Source organism: Medicago sativa, chromosome 3 (genome assembly GCF_051527215.1).
Source record: "Medicago sativa cultivar Bolivia chromosome 3, Bolivia_mono, whole genome shotgun sequence".
In the NCBI taxonomy this organism is placed as follows: domain Eukaryota; kingdom Viridiplantae; phylum Streptophyta; class Magnoliopsida; order Fabales; family Fabaceae; genus Medicago; species Medicago sativa.
Genome location: NC_140751.1, coordinates 90724644 through 90745444, shown reverse-complemented (window position 1 = coordinate 90745444; position 20801 = coordinate 90724644). Strand labels below are relative to the sequence as shown.

The following is a 20801-nucleotide window of genomic DNA, read 5'->3' as shown; positions in this document are numbered from 1 at the left end:
AAGAAAATATATTTTTTTTTACTAAGGTTCGAACTACCTATTATGCAATGTTTCTAGTGGTTATCTAAAATTCCTTAAATAGTCTCCGGGGATTATAAAATATATAAATGAGAGACACGTTTATTATTCCATGTGTTTAAGTTACTCTAAACCATTGAAGTTAATAGGGATACTAATTGTTAAGTTTTTTGAATAACTAGATTGTCTACCTGTCTTGCTGCACGAGTCATAAGAATTGAAATAGATTTTTTTGTTGGGGATAGAAGTATATGTTTAAATAGAATATCATACATGATAGAATCATTGGTTAATTTAAACAAAATGACCTTATCAATTTTGCCGAAAATGACATTGCTTATACATTATGAAAAGTTTCTTTGTAGACGACGTTGGTAGTAATACAATCACCATTTTTATCGGTACACAAAATTTTCAGTCCACTTCTTGCCGTAACCTTAGAAATTGCAGCGTAACAATTCATAAATCATCTACCACATCCGGTCCTTATTATAAGAAAAAGTTGACTTTTTAGATTCATAGAATAATTAATGTATCTTAGTGTAAATATAGACTAGATACATCACTTACACAATGAACCAAGAAAGTCAATTGTTTCTTATAATAAGGACGGGAGGGAGTATAATTTACGATGATTTTGAATGTTAATTTATTAATATTTTATATTGATCATATTTTCTTAATAGTTCGCAGGTCGGCTCAAGGGGACCAAACTAAGGTTTTTGGCCGTAAAGTATGAGTGATGTCTTAATTGTATGAGTGTTGATTTTATTTTTCTTTTTCTTGGTGTTATGAGTTTTGATTTATTCAATTAGTAGAATAGAAAATATTTATAAATTATTTATGTCGTCTAAATAAAAAAAATGTCAAAAAGAATTTGGGATGCCATCGAGGTCAACATAGCAATGCTTTAGGCAACATTGTCACAAAATATTGCAAAAATAAAATATTGATACCAACATTCTTTTTTGATGATTAAGGATAAAAAAATTATTTTCTTGAGTTATAGTGAAGCTCCAATAATGAATAATGAACTTACAATAAAAATAAAAGTCTTATAACATGATATGATATGAAAAACTCTTCAAATTGCTAGTGAACATTTGATGACATCAAACATTGTCAAACTTTCAAGTGATGATCACCAATGTGTCTCATATACCTCTCCATAGTCCATGTGTCACACTAATGGACCATTAATTTGACCATCGATCCTAATATCTCAATTAACCTGTGAATATATTGGTAGCCCTTAATTACCATAGACCACAAGGAATCAAAGTTGCAACTTTCTTTTCCTAGCAGTTTAATTCTACATAACCATGTTGTGCTTAAAAGTTAATCTCTCTTCTTTCAGCAAAAAACTTCCCTGTAATCTCTTGATCAGGAACAAGGGCAATCCAAACTCCAGTATCAGCCCCTTGTTCAACTGTAACACTTCCTGCATAACCTGTTAGAGCAGTTTTCACCCAACCAGGACAGTAACAATTAATGTAAATCTTTTCACCCTCTGGCCTATCAGAGAGCTTCTTTGCCATATACCTTGTGTAAGTATTAACTGCAAGCTTTGATACTGAATAGTCAGTAAATGTTTGAGGCCACCCTCCTGTTTTCCAACTTCCATCTTCTACTTGTTGTAGAAAATTATTTATAGTTTCATCAATTAGTTCCTCTGAAAGAGATTCCACATCACTCAGTTTCTCCCTCAACTCCTCATTTTCTATTCTCTGTAACACAATCAAGTTACAGTTAATCAGTTTTGCATTTCGCATAATTTGAGAATCAAGAGTATACAGACAAATTCATCATTGAAATTGTATGTTTGGTCAAATAGTCCCTTGCTAATTGGGAAATATATCCCTAAAACTATAAAATGTCATTCAAAATGATTCCTCCGTTACTTTCCATTGTTAAATACTATGATATGGGCATGTGGCATATTAATTGAACATGTCACATTACACGTTAATCCTACATCAATATAAGCTCATTAGGAATTAATTTGACTAAGAAACTTAGGTTATGTTAAAAACAAATTTGTCACTAGTTGCAATTGTTCATGGACTAATTACTAACCAATTAGTCCATGAGATACCTAAATTTCATAGGCAGATTAATCTACGGTGTGGTGCTATTAATATGGTTAAGGCGTCATATCATAGTCTCCAACGCTAAAAGGTTAATGGAGATACTATTCTAATTTTATATAAATTTATATTTATAAATTTGCAAAAATCATACTATATGCAATTATGCATACAATTTTGAGAGCAAAAAGTGTATTGCAAGTTACAAGAATAGAAATTACTCAATGAAACAATTAGATTGTTTGCTTACATTTCGTTTGCCATTTAGACGACCCAAACGTGAACTCACATTAACAATACGACCACCAGCAGCAGATGGCTTCATCAAAGGAATCATAGCTTCAATCATTCTCTTGGTCCCATAATAATTTGTTTCAATACACTTACGAGCATTTTCAACTGAGTTATCAGATCCCATGTTGGAATTAACACCAGCATTATTTACCTATAAATAACAAAATTATAGCCAAGAAACAATTGATAATTATAAAATTAACAACGCTAACACCTATAAACAAAATTAAGTCGAATTTCACATTTTTTGGCTAATTACATTTTAGAAACTTACCAGAATATCTAGACCACCATATTCTTCTTTCAACCACTCAGCAAATTCATTGACAGATGAAGAATCTAATATATCAAGTTGATGACAATGGACGTCCAAACCACCTTCTTGCAAGACCTTGATTGATTCAACACCGACACTAGCATCTCTTGATGTCAACACAACAGTAACTCCATGATCGGCAAGTTGTCTTGAAATCTCAAAACCAATTCCTCGGTTTCCACCAGTAACCACGGCAATAGTTTCCTTGGACCACCACCTTTATATAGAAAGGTAACATATTAAAATCATGATTTTAACGGATTTTAATTTGTTGCAATCAACGATCCACACATTCACACAATCCGTACATTGGTGGTCATTGGATTGAGATCAGGCGGACTGGATTGAAATATATATGGGTTATTCAATCTTGATCCGACGACCACCAACATGTTGATTGGGTGAATGCATCGAATTTAACAATCATATGTTCATATGATAATCAGAAGGAAAAACTAACTAAAAGTTAATATTATTGAACAATAAAAGAATTATAGGTATATATCTATAAGATCAAATTAACCTCTGGTGATCAGAATAAGGAATGGTTCTCAAAAGGGATATCTCTTGCAATCTCTTATCTTTTCGTGATTTTTCTTTGTGACCCATGTCTGTATAGATGTGGATTTGGCAACAATGAAGCTAAATTAAAAGTAGCATTGTTTGGAGTATGGGATAGTGCAACATGAAAGAAAAGTATGTTGTGTTGTAATGTATTGAATGTATCACATTACGTTGTTATCCGCATGCAAAGGATCAAATTGATGTCCTAAAATAGAATGTTATGTTATTGGTTCAAGAGCACCTATGTTGTTGGTCTCTGGTCAATGCATGGAACTACACTTTAGGTAACATCAGCTAATTTTTGTTCCGCAACGTTGGGGCCCTTTCTTGTCATTTTTCACGTAAGCTATTTTTCACGGAACATTTAATTTTAACAATAAATTTAATTACCAAAAAAATAATAAATTGATCATTTTTGTTGACAAAATAAATGATATTCATCATTCAAATTGATGGAGTGATACAATACAAAGTTAAAGTCGCTAAAAACAGAGGGGCGGATTTGTAAATAAACTCACTGTATTTATGTTAATAGCATAAAACAACAAAATACATATACTTACAAATATATGATTATATTTAATTGTACTACTAAGACGGTAAACTCACATAAACAAACAAGAGTAGTTAACACCAAATTTTAGTTTTTTACACGTTAAATTGTTAAAAACTATCGAGTATCATGTATGAGTGCTATGTGTGTTTTTTTAACATCTAATTTGATGTTTTGCTCAAATTTAAACTTATACCTTCTAGTAGGGGATTAAGTGTTTGTTGTGTAACTTTAGGATTTTCAGGTCTAGTTTACCTCAGGACGTGATATTTGCCTATTTGCCTTGTAAAAGCTAATTCAAACACATACTAAATTGGCTGGACTACATAAGGATGTGTCATATTCTTTACCCAAAAACATTTTAAAACATAATTGTAACAAAAATAAAACAAATTTGGTCCATAAGAAAAATACTTTCAAAAATAACAGAATTTAAATCAAACATAACAAAATCTAAATCTCAAATGTCATAGAAGTCAGTGCCGATTTTATATAATCTAATTATTGGTCTACGACTACGAACATGTCAATGAACTAAACATAAATGATAAAAATATATCTATTGTGACTGTTTCATTTTGATCAAATCATATCTTCAACTTCGATATATTTGTCAACTGTCATCTCGTTATCTATCCGCACAAATGATATGTAAACTGTCACACGAAAAACACAACGAAGTGAGTCATCATACTCATACTCATAAGCATATTATATGATTTAAGTGCACATAACAACAATATCAACACAAACATTTTGCGGATAATCAACAATGCATCGTAATATAATATGCTTCATAATCTTTAACTACTTCACAGTTGGACTTGTCTGACTCTAAATTGATATAAGTAGAAAAGTCACCTCAAACTCAATGAAAAGAAGTGTCGAGTCGTAGTGATGCCTTTTTAACTAAGTAGATTTATAAAATAACCATTGGCCTTGACTCTTTAAAAGAAGATAAAGTATGATTTTGTTTCGGCTTGAAGTAAACCAAGTTTTAGAACCCTGTCTTATTCTGATATTTGGCTTAAGCAGATTCATCTGAAGGTCTCCTTATTTGTTTGGTGCTTATTCCACAACCGTCTACCTATGAAAGACAACCTGGTGCGTCGTGGTGTTGTTCAAGTTGGTGACAACGTCTGTCTTTCAGGATGAGGATCACAAGAAACTGTTGAACACTTACTGTTGAACACTTAAAAAAAAATTGTTGATTTCGCCTCATGCAATTTGAGAAAATTCCAGTTTACCCACTTCAATTTGAGCAAATTTTGATTTACCTCCTACCAAATCATCGATTTTGTACAGTCAGATGACTTAGGGGATATTTTGAAAAGAAAATAAATTTACAAGGATCGAATCCAATTTTTTTTTAGAGGAGGCAAAACCCAAAAATAACACATATTACAAAGGTAAAGCACTATTAACCCTTTAATATATTCCTACTCTACTTTATTTTTGGGAGTAAATAGTCAATTACCCCGCTGAAATTGTAGCTTTTGTCAAAAACCCCCCTGAATTTTGCAAAACTTCAAAAAAAAAAACCCCTGAAATTGTCAAACGTCGGTCAAATACCCCCCTCCGTTAATTTCCTCCATCCAACATGCTGACATGGCTGTTAACTGCCACATGACACTGCCACATGATCAAAAAAGTCATGCCATGTCATAGGGGGGGTAATTGACTATATTTTTGTTTTTTTAAAAAAAAAGCTGATATTTTTTTATAAAAAAAAAATAAAAAATCTAACTTTTTTTTCTTTTCAAAATTAACATTTGTGCCACACATTTACCTTGCAAATACCCCCCTAAAATTTAACATTTACGTGCATATACCCCCCTCAAATTTAAAATTTATATATCAAATACCTCCTCAAATTTATACTACAAATTACACCTTAAAATTATTTAAATGGCAGAATTTGGTCTAGTTATGAAAAAGTTATTATATTTTCTTGTCTATAATGTTGATCAAAGAAACTTAAATTTTGATTAAAAACTATTTTGATCCTACCATGGTTGCAGGCCTCCTGGTAGTAACTAATTCATCAGCGTGACTGTAAAAAATGCTTCTCATTCAAATCTACCATGTGTAAAGTAGATGGTATTGTCACATTGTGTCTAGACCATTGGAATTGTTTCTTGTACAAGTGAACCCTTGACAGTGTTGTAATGGCTTAATGGAACTAAGCTGATTCATTGGCCTATTGTTCTGTGCAATTGTTCTTTTATCTTTCTTGTGCAAGTGAATCCTTGACAGTGTTGGAATGGCTTAAGGAACTAAGCTGATTCATGGTTTCTGTTAATGAATTTGCATTGTATGTATGAGCTTTAGTGGCTCAGAATTATTCTTTTATAATTATTTGTGTGTTTAATATCATAATGTTGTTGGTAAAAAAAAAATCATAATGTAGTTTCAGTAACTTATCATTTACCATATTGTATGTTCTGCAATCTTATATATCTTTCTAATTTGAAGGAAAATATTCTCCCTAATGACCAGATTGTATGAGTTTTTGTTATCTTGCAAGAAATCTTCACTGTCATTAGTTGCTAGTAAAAATGAATGAGGGGATATTTGCATATAAGTAGTATAAATTTGAGGAGGTATTTGCTACGTAAATTTTAAATTTGAGGGGGGTATATGCACGTAAATGTTAAATTTCAGGGGGTATTTGCAAGGTGAGTGGGTGGCACAAATGTTAATTTTGAAAAGAAAAAAAATCAGATTTTTTTTTAAAAAAATTTAAAAATATAGTCAATTACCCCCGTGACGTGGCATGACTTTTTTGATCATGTGGCAGTGCCACGTGGCAGTTAACAGCCATGTCAACATGTTGGATGGAGGAAATTAACGGAGGGCGGTATTCGACTGACGTTTGACAATTTCAAGGGGTTTTTGAAGTTTTACAAAATTCAGGAGAGTTTTTTACGAAAGCTACAATTTCAGGGGTAATTGACTATTTACTCTTATTTTTGGGCTCACTCATGCGCTCCTATGCATAATTGCAAATAATTTTCCATAACCAACGTGTCTCAACGAACTGGCCAACACGTATGCGTGGAAAGTACTACTTTACAACTGGGCCAAAGTGTTCAAAATGAAAAGAAGAAAAAAGTGATTATATTTTCTTTACAAGATTAGAATTTAGTTTTGACACATTATAATATTTTAAGTTTAAAAAGTTTTCTCTTTCTTTCAAAAAAAAATGTTTAAAAAGTTTTCTTACAACGAGCTGTAAATTAAAATATATATTTGACAAATGAAGGTTATGTCCGGTAGGAATGGTTAAAGAGAAATGATATTTGTACAATCATTTTATAATAACTTTTGTGACAACTTTCTCTCTCATACTCATATTATATTTTACTGTTTCTCTCTATTACTTTGATTTTCGTGCCAATACATATTTTTTTTTTGTAAAAGCATATGGTTGTCTATTTGGTTGTCAAACAAATAGATGTTCAAATAACATTTTTAAACTCTTGCAACATGTCAAACTAACTCTAGTTTGAAAAGGTATTAATGTTTTCTTTAAAAAAAAGTAATAATGTCTAATGTCCAACAAACATCAAATAAGATTACTTTGTGGAAAGTCAAAATAAATTAAAATATAATTGTAAAATAAACACAAAAAGTTACAACCTTCTAAAATAGTGTTTTTCTTAATGTATTGTCTACTTCGAATTTTATGTGTAATCTGACACTATTTTTGTTTTTGAAATTATATTATATATGAAATTTGTATTTTTGTTTAATAGTGACTATCTATAGTTTAAATCTCTTACCACTTAGATCAATTTACTGTTGATTAATCGCACACCCGACTTCATCATCAGATGAAAGATGTTTTGATGAACACAACTCTTTTAACTAAAGACAAAAACATGGAGAATATCTCCTTAAAAACATGGAGAATATCCAATGAAATGCCTCTTTTACACATACTTAGTAGCCACTTTTAGATTCAACAGCAAAATACTATTTAGTCAAAAGAAAACAAGCAAAGTATTAGAGTCAAAAGAAAAGAATAATCAATATATTATATATATGTATATCCGATAAAAAAGATTAAAATGAACGAAAATTTGAATAAAAATAGTTCATAAATCTTAGCTCAACCGATAAATATATTGACATTTCTTTTCTACTTGACGCAATATACTAGAATTTTTAAGTCGTACATCAATTCTTTCAATTATGTGTGTGAGTTTTTTATCTACCAAAAACAAATTTGAACGGAAATAAGAGGAATCTAAGAAAAGTATACCATTGTTATTTGGCAAATATCCCATAAAATCTGTCTTTTTGCATACATTTATTGGTTAGCCAGTTTTATTATTCAACACCAAAATGCAGTCAGTCACCCTTCACATTTGACATCACATTTTTAACTTGCAAGTTGCAACAATCATCTTTTCTTTTCATCCACCACAAAACATAACAAAATAAAAACGTGTTCATTCTGTCGAAAAAAAATCTTGTTCTTTTACACAAAAAGAGAAACATACACAAAATGTTGAAACCGTCGCAACTACCAGTTATGTTGTAATTTTCATCTTCAGACATTCTTCTCAGTCCAACATCAGATCTGCTAATAAAGTTCGAAGCTTTTCATCCTCAAATTTCAAATGCTCAAAAGGGTTATCTCATAATTCATTAAAACCAAATCAACACAATGGGTGGTGGCAGTATCAAAAAGAAGATCCCAAGAAACATTTCACTAGATCACGTGCTTGAGGCATTAGGTGAATCAAGAGAAGAAAGGGAAATTCGCATTCGAAGCCTTTTCAATTTCTTTGATGGAGGGAATAATGGGTACATAGATTATGTTCAGATAGAGAAAGGGTTATCTGCATTGCAAATTCCAGCGGAGTATAAATATGCAAGAGAGCTTTTCATGGTTTGTGATGCCAATAGTGATGGTAGGGTTGATTACAATGAGTTTAGGAGATATATGGATGATAAGGAATTGGAACTTTATTGTATTTTTCAAGCTATTGATGTTGAACATAGTGGTAGTATTCTTCCTGAAGAGCTTTGGGATGCTCTTGATAGGGCTGGTATATTCTCTTCCTTTTTGTTTTGCCTCTAGTTTAATCTTTTTTGGTTATTTCTTACTATTTTTGGTTAAGTTTGTTTAGAAATAATTACTTTATGTAGGTTGAGTTTTTTATTAGGAGAATTCTAACAGAAGAAAAGTATAATGCTGTCTTAGTGAAAACCAGTCTTAAAGTAGAAAAGTTATAATGAAAATCTGTTTATTATATTATACTTAAAGTAGAAAATGAAAAGCCAAAGTTTGAATTCGGCTGGTTGAGGTATCCACATTTAGTGTCTGACACGAACAAGGTTACCTCCCGTGGAAAAAACACTTGGGTAAGAAAGTATTTAATGATTTTTAAGAGGAGATGGTTCTGACCTTTCTTGAGGTGTGCTTAAATGATACATAGCCCATACTATTCTGTGTAAGACAATGATCTCCCCTCAATTTCCCTCCCCTCCCCCTATATTTATTATGTATAAGTATAGGGGCGTGCCATTGAAACATAATTGCAAGGAGGTTAGTAGAATTTTCTCAACAAATAACTATGATGGGTATTTATTCAAAAATAGAAAGGCCATGTGCTATTTAAACATACCTTCTCACTAGAGGTGTATGCGATTTCCCTTTTTAATTTAAAGTTATTAAAAGTGAGAAAATGTATTAAATACTTTTTTAACCGATGTCTTCACTCTTCAATTCACTGATCAGGAATAACTTATTTCTTTTTTTTTTGTTAAAAGCTTTTTGAGACATAAAACAAGTAAATCAAGCTTGTAATATTGGCTTTTAGACTTATGTAGTTTAGGATAAATGGAAATTGGATTGTGGATTCTATTATTGTGAAGGGATATATATGCTTTGCCTTTTTAACGGGACATTTTAACCAGTTGTAACAGTTATCCGTGAAGAATGTTGACTAACTGCAGATGTTTTATATTCCTTCCCAAGTTTATACCTTTTCCATTCTATATTGTGTTTGTTACATCTTTGTTTGTTTGGTGTCTTATTTATGTGTAATAATCTGCTCTGACCACTGCAGTTATTGTGGATATTGAAGATGGTTTTCCTTTTTGTGAAAGTTTTATTGTTTTTTTACCTGATAGTATTTATCATAAGCATGAGCAGTTTCAATGCTGCAGGAATAGAAATGGATGAAGAGGAGCTTGCTCGCTTTGTGGAGCACGTTGACAAGGACAATAATGGAACTATCACTTTTGAAGAATGGAGAGATTTTCTTCTACTTTACCCTCATGAAGCAACTATTGAAAATATATATCACCATTGGGAGAGAGTGTACCATGTAGACATTGGAGACCAAGCTGTCATTCCTGAAGACATTAGCAAGCACGCTAACCGGAGCAAATATTTTATCGCTGGAGGAATAGCAGGTGCTACTTCACGTACCGCGACTGCACCTCTCGATCGTCTGAAGGTGATGTTGCAAGTTCAGACTACACGTTCTTCTGTTGTTTCTGCAGTGACGACAATATGGAAGCAAGATAATATACGGGGATTTTTCCGAGGTAATGGATTGAATGTTGTGAAGGTAGCACCGGAAAGTGCAATCAAATTCTATGCTTTTGAAATGTTGAAAAAAGTAATTGGAGATGCTCAAGGTAACAATTCGGATATTGGTGCTGCTGGGAGGCTTTTAGCAGGTGGCGTGGCTGGTGGAATTGCGCAGACCGCAATCTATCCTATGGATCTTATCAAAACTAGGCTACAGACTTGTGCCTCTGAAGGTGGAAGGGCTCCTAAACTTGGAACCCTCACAAAGAATATATGGATTCAAGAAGGACCTCGAGCTTTCTACCGAGGACTTCTTCCGTCTGTGATTGGCATGATTCCTTATGCTGGCATTGATCTCGCTGTTTATGATACCTTGAAAGATATGTCCAAGAAATATATTATTCATGATAGTGGTATGGTATTACTGCAACTGCTAAACATGCTTATTTTGTTTAATAACAAATTAACAATTATTAAACTTTTTACCTTTGAAAAGTGAAACTATTTCTTATTATTGTTTTCCCTCCTTCATAGATCCTGGTCCTCTGGTACAACTAGGATGTGGGACAATTTCTGGAACCCTTGGAGCTACATGTGTCTATCCACTGCAGGTTATTCGTACTAGGTAGAGTGTTGTTTCTCTACTCTCCTTATCCAAATGAAATGATCAGAATCATTTGTGTTTTTCAGAACTGGTTTTGTATTTGTTATTTTAGGGATGTTCTTTGCTCACATTACATTTTAATCCTTTTTCAGGCTTCAGGCACAATCTTCGAACAGTTCCGATGCTTATAAGGGAATGTTTGATGCATTTTGTAGAACTTTTCAGCATGAAGGCTTTAGAGGTTTCTACAAAGGACTCCTTCCAAATCTACTCAAAGTTGTGCCAGCTGCGAGCATTACTTATATGGTCTATGAAAGTATGAAAAAAAATCTCGATCTAGAGTAGAGTTACATATATCTATCTAGAATATCACCTGGTTTCCCCACACGCATCTAGCTGCTTAGTATTGGCTTAGCCCTGGCCTTGTGGTACTTCCAATTAGGTATAGTTATTTCTTATGTAATTGAACTAATGCATTTACCTTAGTAAATCTTGCATTGTTGATGATGATGTCGATAAAAAAAAAATTATTACTCCTTTAGGCAATATGGCAAATATTCATTCCTTCTGTGACTCTTGAAACACAATTTTGTAGTCAGAAACATGGGAAGTATTTCCTCATTATGCTTATCTGAACTAAATGTTGATTAACTAGAGTTGTATCATTCTTAGATCAAATGTTAAAATACAGTGCTGTGGATCTCTTCATTATGTGGTCCTTCAATCTTCTTTTAAATTCTATATTAATCATAATAAGGATCCAGAAGTTCTAGTGGCCATTAGGTGAAATGGGTTCCTCAACAGGCAGTAAGATGAGAAAGAGAAAGATACAGGATCCTATAAGCATTCTGCAGTGTATAATTTCTGGTGAGGTCAAGGATCCAATTCAGCTTCTTGATGAAGCCATACGTTGCTTGAAATGCTTAAAACTGAACCATACGTTGCTTGATTTCTTGTAAGTTGGAGAATTTTAAGCCACTTGAGCTTATTTTTTGTCTAGTAGCCCAATGGCCGGAAATTCATCTTTTTTAAGGTGAATAAGCGGGAATACTAGTATGTTAGAAACAACTTGTATTTAACATATTATGTCACAATGAGGGAAATATGAATGATTATGTCCATGTTTGTCACTTGATCCTTTGCTGCCTCAAAATAACTGATCAAGCTCCACCATTGCTAAAATACCGAGCAATTGAGACTTGTTTCAAGCTTTCCTATTTATTCCTAGCTAATTTTAGAAAGAGCAATGTTATATGGACAATCAAATATCAACAACTTTTCTCACACCGTAGCTCCTCCATGAAGAAATTTCAGACCGGCACGCATTTCAAAGCAATTGAAAATGATAACTTTTCAATTCTTATGAATCTCTTGGCAATATATTTATTCTTATGAGAACTTTTTTTCCACTTCTTTTTTGGCAATAGAAAAACTTCTCATGAATCTCTTGACTTAAACCTAGGAATAACATTCAGTTAACTTTCTTATCTCTTTTTTGAGAAATCTACAAATATAACTTGAATCAAATACATAATTCGTATCTACCACAATTTATACATTTAAAAATATGATTCAATTTATATGCAGTGATTGTGTAATATTTTCTTTTACGATGTCAAGCAATCATGACCCGTTTAATTATTAAAAAATCTTTGACTTTCATCGTATGTAGATATGTAAAAATTCCATATAGTAAATGATGTGTAAATATGTAATTCACTTAAAAAAATCATTTTAAGAGCTCTAGCCTCTACGTTAGAGTTGCTCTAAAACAAACGTATTAGAGAGTGCCAAAAATGGATTAACTAATCTACTTTTATTTATTGCCTTTTTTAAATAAAAAAAAGTTGTTTGTTAGCTGTTACCTTTAACGGTTAGGTGGTGGATGACAATGTCAATAGTCATTCCATAAGAGAAATGATATTTGTACAACCGTTTTATGACAACTTTTTGACAACTTTCTCTCTCATATTCACATTATACTCTTATTTTCTCTCTTCCTTTTTCTCTCCATTGATTTTAACCAATGAAAAGAGAGAAAAAAGAAGTTGTCACATAAGTTGTCTCACATGGTTGTTCAAATATCACTACTCATTCCATAATGCATTCGTTTGTTTGGCTTTGTCGGTTGCTGGTGGTATGTAGATCGAATGTCCATGAGATTTTGAGCTAATAAAACTACATAAACATTAGAGAATTGATGTTCTGACATTCAATGTGTCTTAGAAACACAAGTAAATGATCAAAAAACTCAGCGACAGTTAACTGCTGCCGGTTTTTCTAGTTATAAGCCAGTGGTAGTTGACTACCGCTTGGGGTATTTTAGTATTTTACTTGTGTTTTTAGGAAGTATTGAAGGTCAGAAAAGCAATTGTCTAAACATTATATATGCTTGTTGATGTCATTTCTATAATTCCTTCTTCTCCAGTTCTCAATATTAAAAAAAAAAAACATATTAAAGGTACTATTAGACACTAAATATAGACATTTTCTTAATCATCACGTTATAGAAGCGTAGTCTCTTCCATTAAATTTAAACTTTAATCGTGTCAGTTCAAACAAAGAAAAATACAATCACATTTTTTATGAAATGTTTGAATCAAACTTCACTCATCTCTCAAGTTATACACGCGTAAGAAATAAATATAAATGTACTAGAGTATATAACTATATTTTAATACAATTAAACTTTTAGTGTCCTTAATTAATGTACGGTTGGTTCATCAACTTCTTTTACCAAACCAACCAACTATGATTAACTAGCTTTTCTAACCATAGATGTTTGTCTATCCAACTACGTAATTATAAAGTATAAACTAGTTTTGCTTAACAGTTCACAAGCATATCCTTAGCTTAACATTGCCACCTCATCATATGTAGATTGCCTTCCTCACATACACACAACCATCGTATGATCAGAAACTTAGAGCTTATGGCAGTTCCAATCAAACATTCCAAATTAATGTACATGTACTATGTGTGGAAAATAAAACAATAACATAAAATGATCCCAAATTACATGATAAGGAAATTTGAAAAATAAACATAACATAAGCAATCACCATAGATAGCAATCCGCACAAGCACTTAATATTTTAAAACAGAACAAAACAAAACAAAAGTACTACATATTTGAGATAAACCGAAATTAATCCGTGTGTTACATAAATAACTAAGTTACATGAATTGATCCTGGAAGAAAGGCGTTACCTTCCCTTTGCCTTCATGACTTGCCTTTTCCTTCATCTCCCTTCGCATCATGGAAGAAGAGATTACCTTACTTTGGTCACATCATCATCTTCATTTTCATCATCATCATTCTTTTCTTCTTTCTCCATATCCTTATCTTGTTACTAAGAAAAGAAATAGAGGGGGACTTATTGATAGCACCATTCAAGTATATAAATATAAATCCTCTACAAAGCAAAGATTCTTAGATGAATTAAATACTCAAATACCTTCAAATTTCAAGGGAGAATCTAAAAGCACAAACGTTAAATATAACAAAGAATAATGAAAACAATTCTCACACATCTCAACTTTGAAAATGGTCCCCTCACCTTCAAAGTAATTGATTTGTTACGGACGGAATAATATTATTCTTCTAGACTTAATTAAAACAGAACAATATTTTATAAGAGACAGTGGGAGAAAGTAAGAAGTAGGGAGTTTGGTCCATGTGAAAATGGATAAAGGAATAAGAGAGGGAAAGTGTAGATGAATTTTTATAGATTAAAATAAAGTCAATAAATGATATAATAATAATGTAAAGGGTGTCGGTTAATTAGGTTATAAGCAACCAAGAACGACAAGTGTAAAGACAGAACAAGGAGGTAGATAAGCACTTGCATGTTTTGTATAATTCTTTGGTGATTAGTGGCATTGTTGGAAGGGATCTTTAAACTGGTCCATATTCCATGCTGTGTTGTAGCTTCACATAGTTTCATACAGCAATTGATCTCAGCTGTTGATTTGTGATCAAACAATTTAGATTATCATGCGGTTAAACAATCTCATCCGTTGATTTTTGCAACTATGTGACAAAATTACATCATAGAAGAATCCATTCCCCTTTAAACATTTTGGCTAACATATCAAATGATGTATGGTGGACTTATTAATCTAATGGTAATAAAAACTTGGATACAGTACAAGTACAACATTATTTTCTTTGTCCATCATAAAATTAGTTTGATTTTATCCATATAGTTAAATAAGGCATAATTGATTATCTACTATGGACTCGGACTAACGATGAATATTTTCGGTTAATTTTAATAAAATTTATTTTTTAATAAATGAGATAAATGTTCACTTTTAAATCAGTTTTGAGATAAATGAGATAAAAAAAAATTCCCTAAAAAAAAAATCAGTTTTGAGAGTTTTCCTTTAAATAAAATAATCAGTTTTGAAAGATTCGTATTAAACACATGTTTTGAATAAATTTTTTTTAACACATTTGTTAAATAAATATGATTAAGAAATTGTTTTTTTCTTTTGACAAGATGATTAAGAAATTTTTGCAATATTAAACTTTTGTTCTGTCATTACTATTGGTCATATAACATTAAGATAATGTTTAGTGACCAACAAAAAGGTAGATGATAAATCTATGAAACAGAGGTACATTGTTTTACATATATTCTTTGACGAAACTAATCAACAAATGTGGACGTGCCGGAGTGGTTATCGGGCATGACTAGAAATCATGTGGGCTCTGCCCGCGCAGGTTCGAATCCTGCCGTCCACGTTTTTTGTCTTTTTCTTCTTAAATATATGGAGGTATAGACTTTCTCTGTGGGATAATTTAGAACGGTGCGCTTTTTATTTTATATTTTTGGTTTTCACATTTTGTTTTATTTACCGTAGGTAACGATAAAACCTTACATGTCTTGTTTTATTTTAACTAAAATTCGATCAATTTTTTTTTAGCAAAAAATTCGATCATTTTGTTTTTGCCTAAGGATATTCAAAACTTTAAACTAACATGATTCTTCTCTTAGGTATATTGAAGCTTTGTAGAATATCATACTCTCATAAATACAATTCATTTAAAATTTAATTCAATTTTAAATAAATTAATAATTAAATACAATATGTTGTTTCCTTCACACAAAACATATCGTTGAATAAATGAATGATGAGTATGTATCAACCACGATTTCAAAAGTATTTCCTTCACACAAAATATGCATTTCTTTCTATTATAATATATGAAAAATAAAATATTCGGATAGGCTCTAAAGATTCAACAAATAATGTTCAGCTTCTTTAAAAAACACACAATGTTATGAACCCAAAAATTGAATTCCAGAAATAACAATTTTATTAGGAAATAAAAAATAAAATAAAAAACAACAGAGCAAGCTCTCATACGTTGGTTATAAAACCAATTACAATTAAGATTATATGTCAAAGATGAATGATCAAATGGAAGAAATAGAAGACATTGGGAGGAGAGGGCTTTGGAGGTTAATTTTTTTACTCATAATTAAAAATCCCCCTCATTTGGGGGAACTCAAAAATTGTATTGGGGGAGGGTTTTAGGGGGTTATGAAGGGTTTATATGAATTTTTCAAATTCAATCTATGTTGTTATAATATTCTTAAAATTAAAAGTATATTAATCATAAGTATTAGTTTATCATTCTCTAAAAAACTGTTTTTTCAAAAAATGTGAATTTTTTGTCCATTTTTCTATATATTTCCAACCCCCCAAAGCCCTCCCCTCCCTTCCCCTCCAAACTCCCAAACAAAGCCTAAGAGAAGAAGGTTATATTTAGGCTTAAATGCACTTTTCACCCCTTATGTTTCAAAAAGTTGCGATTTTAGCCCCTTTTTAAAAAAATGGATATTTTAACCCCTAACGTTTGCCCCTCTTTTGAATGGTTGATTTTGACCAAGTCAAAGCATATGTGTCAAGTCATTTAAGTGACAAGGATGCCATCTGTACATTTTTTAATTAAAAATAATTATAAATACCATGTGTGTATTTCTAAAATAAAAAAAATAAAAAAGATAAAAAGGATAAGGGAAAGGTGAGGAACACGTTGAGCACCATCATCAAGCTTCTGTTTAAGCTTCTTCCTCAATGTAAAAACACAACAACAACAACCGCACCATCATCATCTCCTATCCCAATCTGTCCACCGCACCACCATCTCCTTCCAACAACCACCACAACAGAAACAACAACCACACCACCATCTTTTCCATTGATTCACCTTCTTTCTCCTTTCCATTGATTCAATCACTTTTTAGGGTTTTGATTGAAAATGCAAATCAATCTGGAACATTGTTAATTGAGTCATTTTTGTTCCATAAAGTTCTCATTTCTACTTCTAATTCACTTATCACTGCATGTTTTGGAAACCCAATTTGGAACATTGTTAATGCATCATTTTCACCTTCTCAATCTGCTCCTTCCAATTCTTCTTCTTCAAACCCACCTGCACCGAAATCTTCCTTAGGGATAACGTGACTGTTTGCTACCTCTTCTTCATCGTTGTGAGGTTGATAGTTACCTATTCTTATTTTTTAGATCTGTATTCGTTGTTTTGGGGATTTTTTAATTTTTTTTCCATTGATTATGGATTGCGACAAATTGAAACAGTAAGATGATATTGAAGGTAATGAAGGTGTGAGAAGAAGGAAAATGAGGAAGGAGAAGAGAATGGAGAAGGGGAAATCATATCCTGTTAAGAATGTTGTTGAGAAGAGGAGAGTATGAGTTTTCTGGGCTTGTGCTGGAAATCACGTAAGGAGAGGAGAGAGTGTTTTTTGTTTTTACAACTATTTTCTGGGTTTTTTTTTTCTTTTCTGGGTTCTATGTTGAAGGATTATGAAGATGAAGAATGAGGGGAAGGAAGAAGATGAAAAGGGGAAAAAATTAGAAACTCACATGCATCTTTGTTGTATTATTTTATTTTTTTAATTCTTGAAATACATGAGTGGCTTTTCTTTTATTTTTTAAATGAAAATTACACAGTTGGCATGCCAAATCACTTAAGTGACTTGACACATAGGCTTTGAGTTGGTCAAAATCAGCCATTCAAAAGAGAGACAAAAGTTAGGGGTTAAAATATCCATTTTTTTTAAAAGGGGGACAAAATCGCAACTTTTTGAAACATAAGGGGTGAAAAGTGCATTTAAGCCTTATATTTATAGACCTTATGCAGCAAAGAGATAACTAACTAATAGAAATCTAACTAATTTACAATGGAAAATAGAAATCTAACTAACAACCTAAACCTAACTAACTAATTTACTAACTAACTGCTCTAACAACTGGTAACCACTTTAACTACTATAACTTCCCTTTATTCAATATTCTTATCAATACACCCATTTTCAAGAGAACCATGTCCTCAGTGTTGACATTTGTTATATTATTCTTGAGGAAAAACCAAAAGGGATAATGTTGCTTTGGCTAAAATACTCATATTAGGAATTCGACTGAACTTCACCGACAATGTTGTTGTTTGCCTTAGGAAATTTAGTCAATGGCAGAAAAATAAAATGAAATTTTCCTCTAGGATCCCATTGCTGAGAGTTTAATGAACCAACTTTATCTTCAGCCAGCTTCCTATTCCATTGCTTTGTATTTTTCTGCCATAATAGCTAACTTACTGAAACAATTAACTTGATAATATTTTAGAACAACGACCTCGCTTTCGTTATTGGAGTTGCTCCAAATTCGTCGTCGAGTTTGAAAGATTGGCTGTCAATCATGCTCCACTCTTTTTTCGTAGGAAAATCAGTGTCCCCCTATTTTGTTGGTGATGACAGTCTAACCCACTTGTGTGTAGTTGTTGTGGGCTCTATGTCTATCGACGTCAACACCGCATACCCACTCCTTGATTCTTCTACCGAAGTTGCAACAAAAATCACTTGAGTATCGTCATCTGACAGTTTTTATGGCATAAGTATCTCTAATTTGGAAGAATCTTCATTGTTATCTCGCTGCTATGCACCCATCTTTGTTGTTCCGATTCACATCTAGTGGTTCTTTTTTCACATTCTGATTTGTTTTCTTCCTTGTACTTAATTGTTTTCCACTTCTCATTTCTAGGGCTACATCTTGGCCACCAAGAAAATGGTTTTCTCCATCTTGATAATAGATTGCACGCCGCCCTTGTTCCGCCTTTGCTCTTATTCTCCTTCGTCTTTTCATGGTGCCCCTCGTCTTTAAATCTAGGTTAACATTTTGTTTGGGCCAAATTTGCGATTTGCCTTGCTCTAGTTTCACCGCCTTGTCATTACAACTCTTTTTTTACCTTGCTATCCATACCTCCATCTTCACCACAATTTTTTTTTTGCTCTAATGAATTTTTCTCTTTCAAAGGGGGTTGCATCGCCTCTTTTGATTCTTTTCTTGTGCTCAGTTTTATTTTTTGCCATTAGTTCTTCCCGATGAACTTAAAACAAACCCCAAATTCTGGATTGAATTTCACGAGCAAAGGCTTCTCAAAGGAGCAAAAATCTACGTTTTGATTTGTTTTCCTCTAAGATGACTTCTTCGTCAAATCCCAATAAAGTCTATGATATCCATTTTTCCTTACAAATCTTAAGAACTTTAATGTAATGCTAGACTTGAATCAACCACCAATACATCCGTCGAATTTTGGCATCGTTATTGCCTCCATCATCATGAACACTGACATGCCTCAAAGAACCGGTAGGACAAACCAATTGTTAGGAACCCAAGTATCAGATTCCAAAGAAATAACAATTTTATCGAGAAATAAGAAAGACAAAATTACACGAGATCATTTATCTTATTTAGTTATAACACATTTGTCTTTTATATTTTTTTTTGTCCCGTTTAAATCCTTTATCTATCAACAGTTGCATATGTGTTATCCTTTTTCATTTTTTATTATAAAAAATGTTGAAATAATAATTTTATTAATAACTTTATTTATTATAATATTTTTAATTAAAGAAAATCATAGACCATATGAACATCTTCATCATTTTCATCATCATCTTCTTTCTTAAACTCGAAAAATATGAAGTGCAAGATCCTTGCCAAATAAAAATTACAATCGAATTTATTTTTTTTTTAAAATTATCACAAACTCAAAAATTATTAGACATCGTTGAACGTTTTATGAAAATTGCTCAAATCAGCAATACTTATTAGTTTTATTTAAAATAAAACTTATCACTTTAACATAATTTTATATATACTATTTCATATATTGAAAACATGATTAATTCTTAGAGAAATGATAGCAACACACATTTTAACACAACATTTTTGATTAGTTAAAATTCACATGTGTCTCATAAAATTTATATGGACCCCACATAATTTGGCGGGACTCGTGATTTTTAATTAATTAATGAGAGTGTGTTGAAAAATGTAAGTTAAAATGTGTGTTGCTAACATTACTCATTCTTAATAGTTTGTAATATTTTTTTTTCTTCGAAATAGTTTGTAATATTAATTTGAGATTTACTTTTCTCACCCTGCTGCCTTCTCGCGCGCTCTGCAAAATTTCCAAAAATGTCCATGGTCCGGATTATATAATCCAGACCAGATTGTTAGTGATATCCGGAAAACGAATTTCAGAACCGATGTTTGTTGCTTTTTTGTGTCTTTCTTTGATGTCAGGGGTCTCTGTTGATCGTTATATGAACCCCACACACGCTGCAATGCAATTGCAGGGTTCATATGAACGGTCAACACTGACCATGACACCACCGACACCCCTAAAAAACTAAAAACATTTGAAGAAAACGGAAGAAAAGAGGTGAAGTGACGAATGAAGGTATTTGTTGAAGATGAAAACTTATTTATAGCCTAAA

At 32.0% G+C, this 20801-nt stretch overlaps 2 protein-coding genes, 1 long non-coding RNA gene and 1 other non-coding gene across 5 annotated transcripts; 2 read left to right on the top strand and 2 right to left on the bottom strand.

The window, feature by feature from the left end:
- Nucleotides 1-967: 967 nt before the first annotated feature.
- Nucleotides 968-3443, bottom strand: LOC146941834 (short-chain dehydrogenase/reductase 2-like). Its single transcript, XM_085755677.1, has 4 exons — nucleotides 3239-3443; nucleotides 2674-2932; nucleotides 2356-2550; nucleotides 968-1745 (listed from the first exon to the last, which is right to left on the bottom strand). Exons 1-4 carry the CDS (start codon nucleotides 3322-3324, stop codon nucleotides 1350-1352), a joined length of 936 nt encoding a protein of 311 aa, XP_085611803.1. The 5' UTR covers nucleotides 3325-3443; the 3' UTR covers nucleotides 968-1349.
- A 4733-nt stretch (nucleotides 3444-8176) lies between these two features.
- On the top strand, nucleotides 8177-11640 carry LOC146941833 (calcium-dependent mitochondrial ATP-magnesium/phosphate carrier protein 3-like). The gene is made up of 4 exons (XM_085755676.1): nucleotides 8177-8892; nucleotides 10016-10798; nucleotides 10920-11010; nucleotides 11142-11640. Exons 1-4 carry the CDS (start codon nucleotides 8508-8510, stop codon nucleotides 11332-11334), a joined length of 1452 nt encoding a protein of 483 aa, XP_085611802.1. The 5' UTR covers nucleotides 8177-8507; the 3' UTR covers nucleotides 11335-11640.
- A 2327-nt stretch (nucleotides 11641-13967) lies between these two features.
- On the bottom strand, nucleotides 13968-14688 carry LOC146941832 (uncharacterized). Of its 2 annotated transcripts, none has more exons than XR_015032496.1 (2): nucleotides 14550-14688; nucleotides 13968-14342 (listed from the first exon to the last, which is right to left on the bottom strand). It is a non-coding gene; the product is annotated as an uncharacterized LOC146941832 (long non-coding RNA). The 2 variants fall into 2 exon arrangements; XR_015032497.1 differs by having other exon boundaries at nucleotides 14448-14595.
- A 969-nt stretch (nucleotides 14689-15657) lies between these two features.
- Nucleotides 15658-15739, top strand: TRNAS-AGA (transfer RNA serine (anticodon AGA)). The gene has a single exon. It is a non-coding gene; the product is annotated as a tRNA-Ser (tRNA).
- The last annotated feature ends 5062 nt before the right edge of the window (nucleotides 15740-20801 follow it).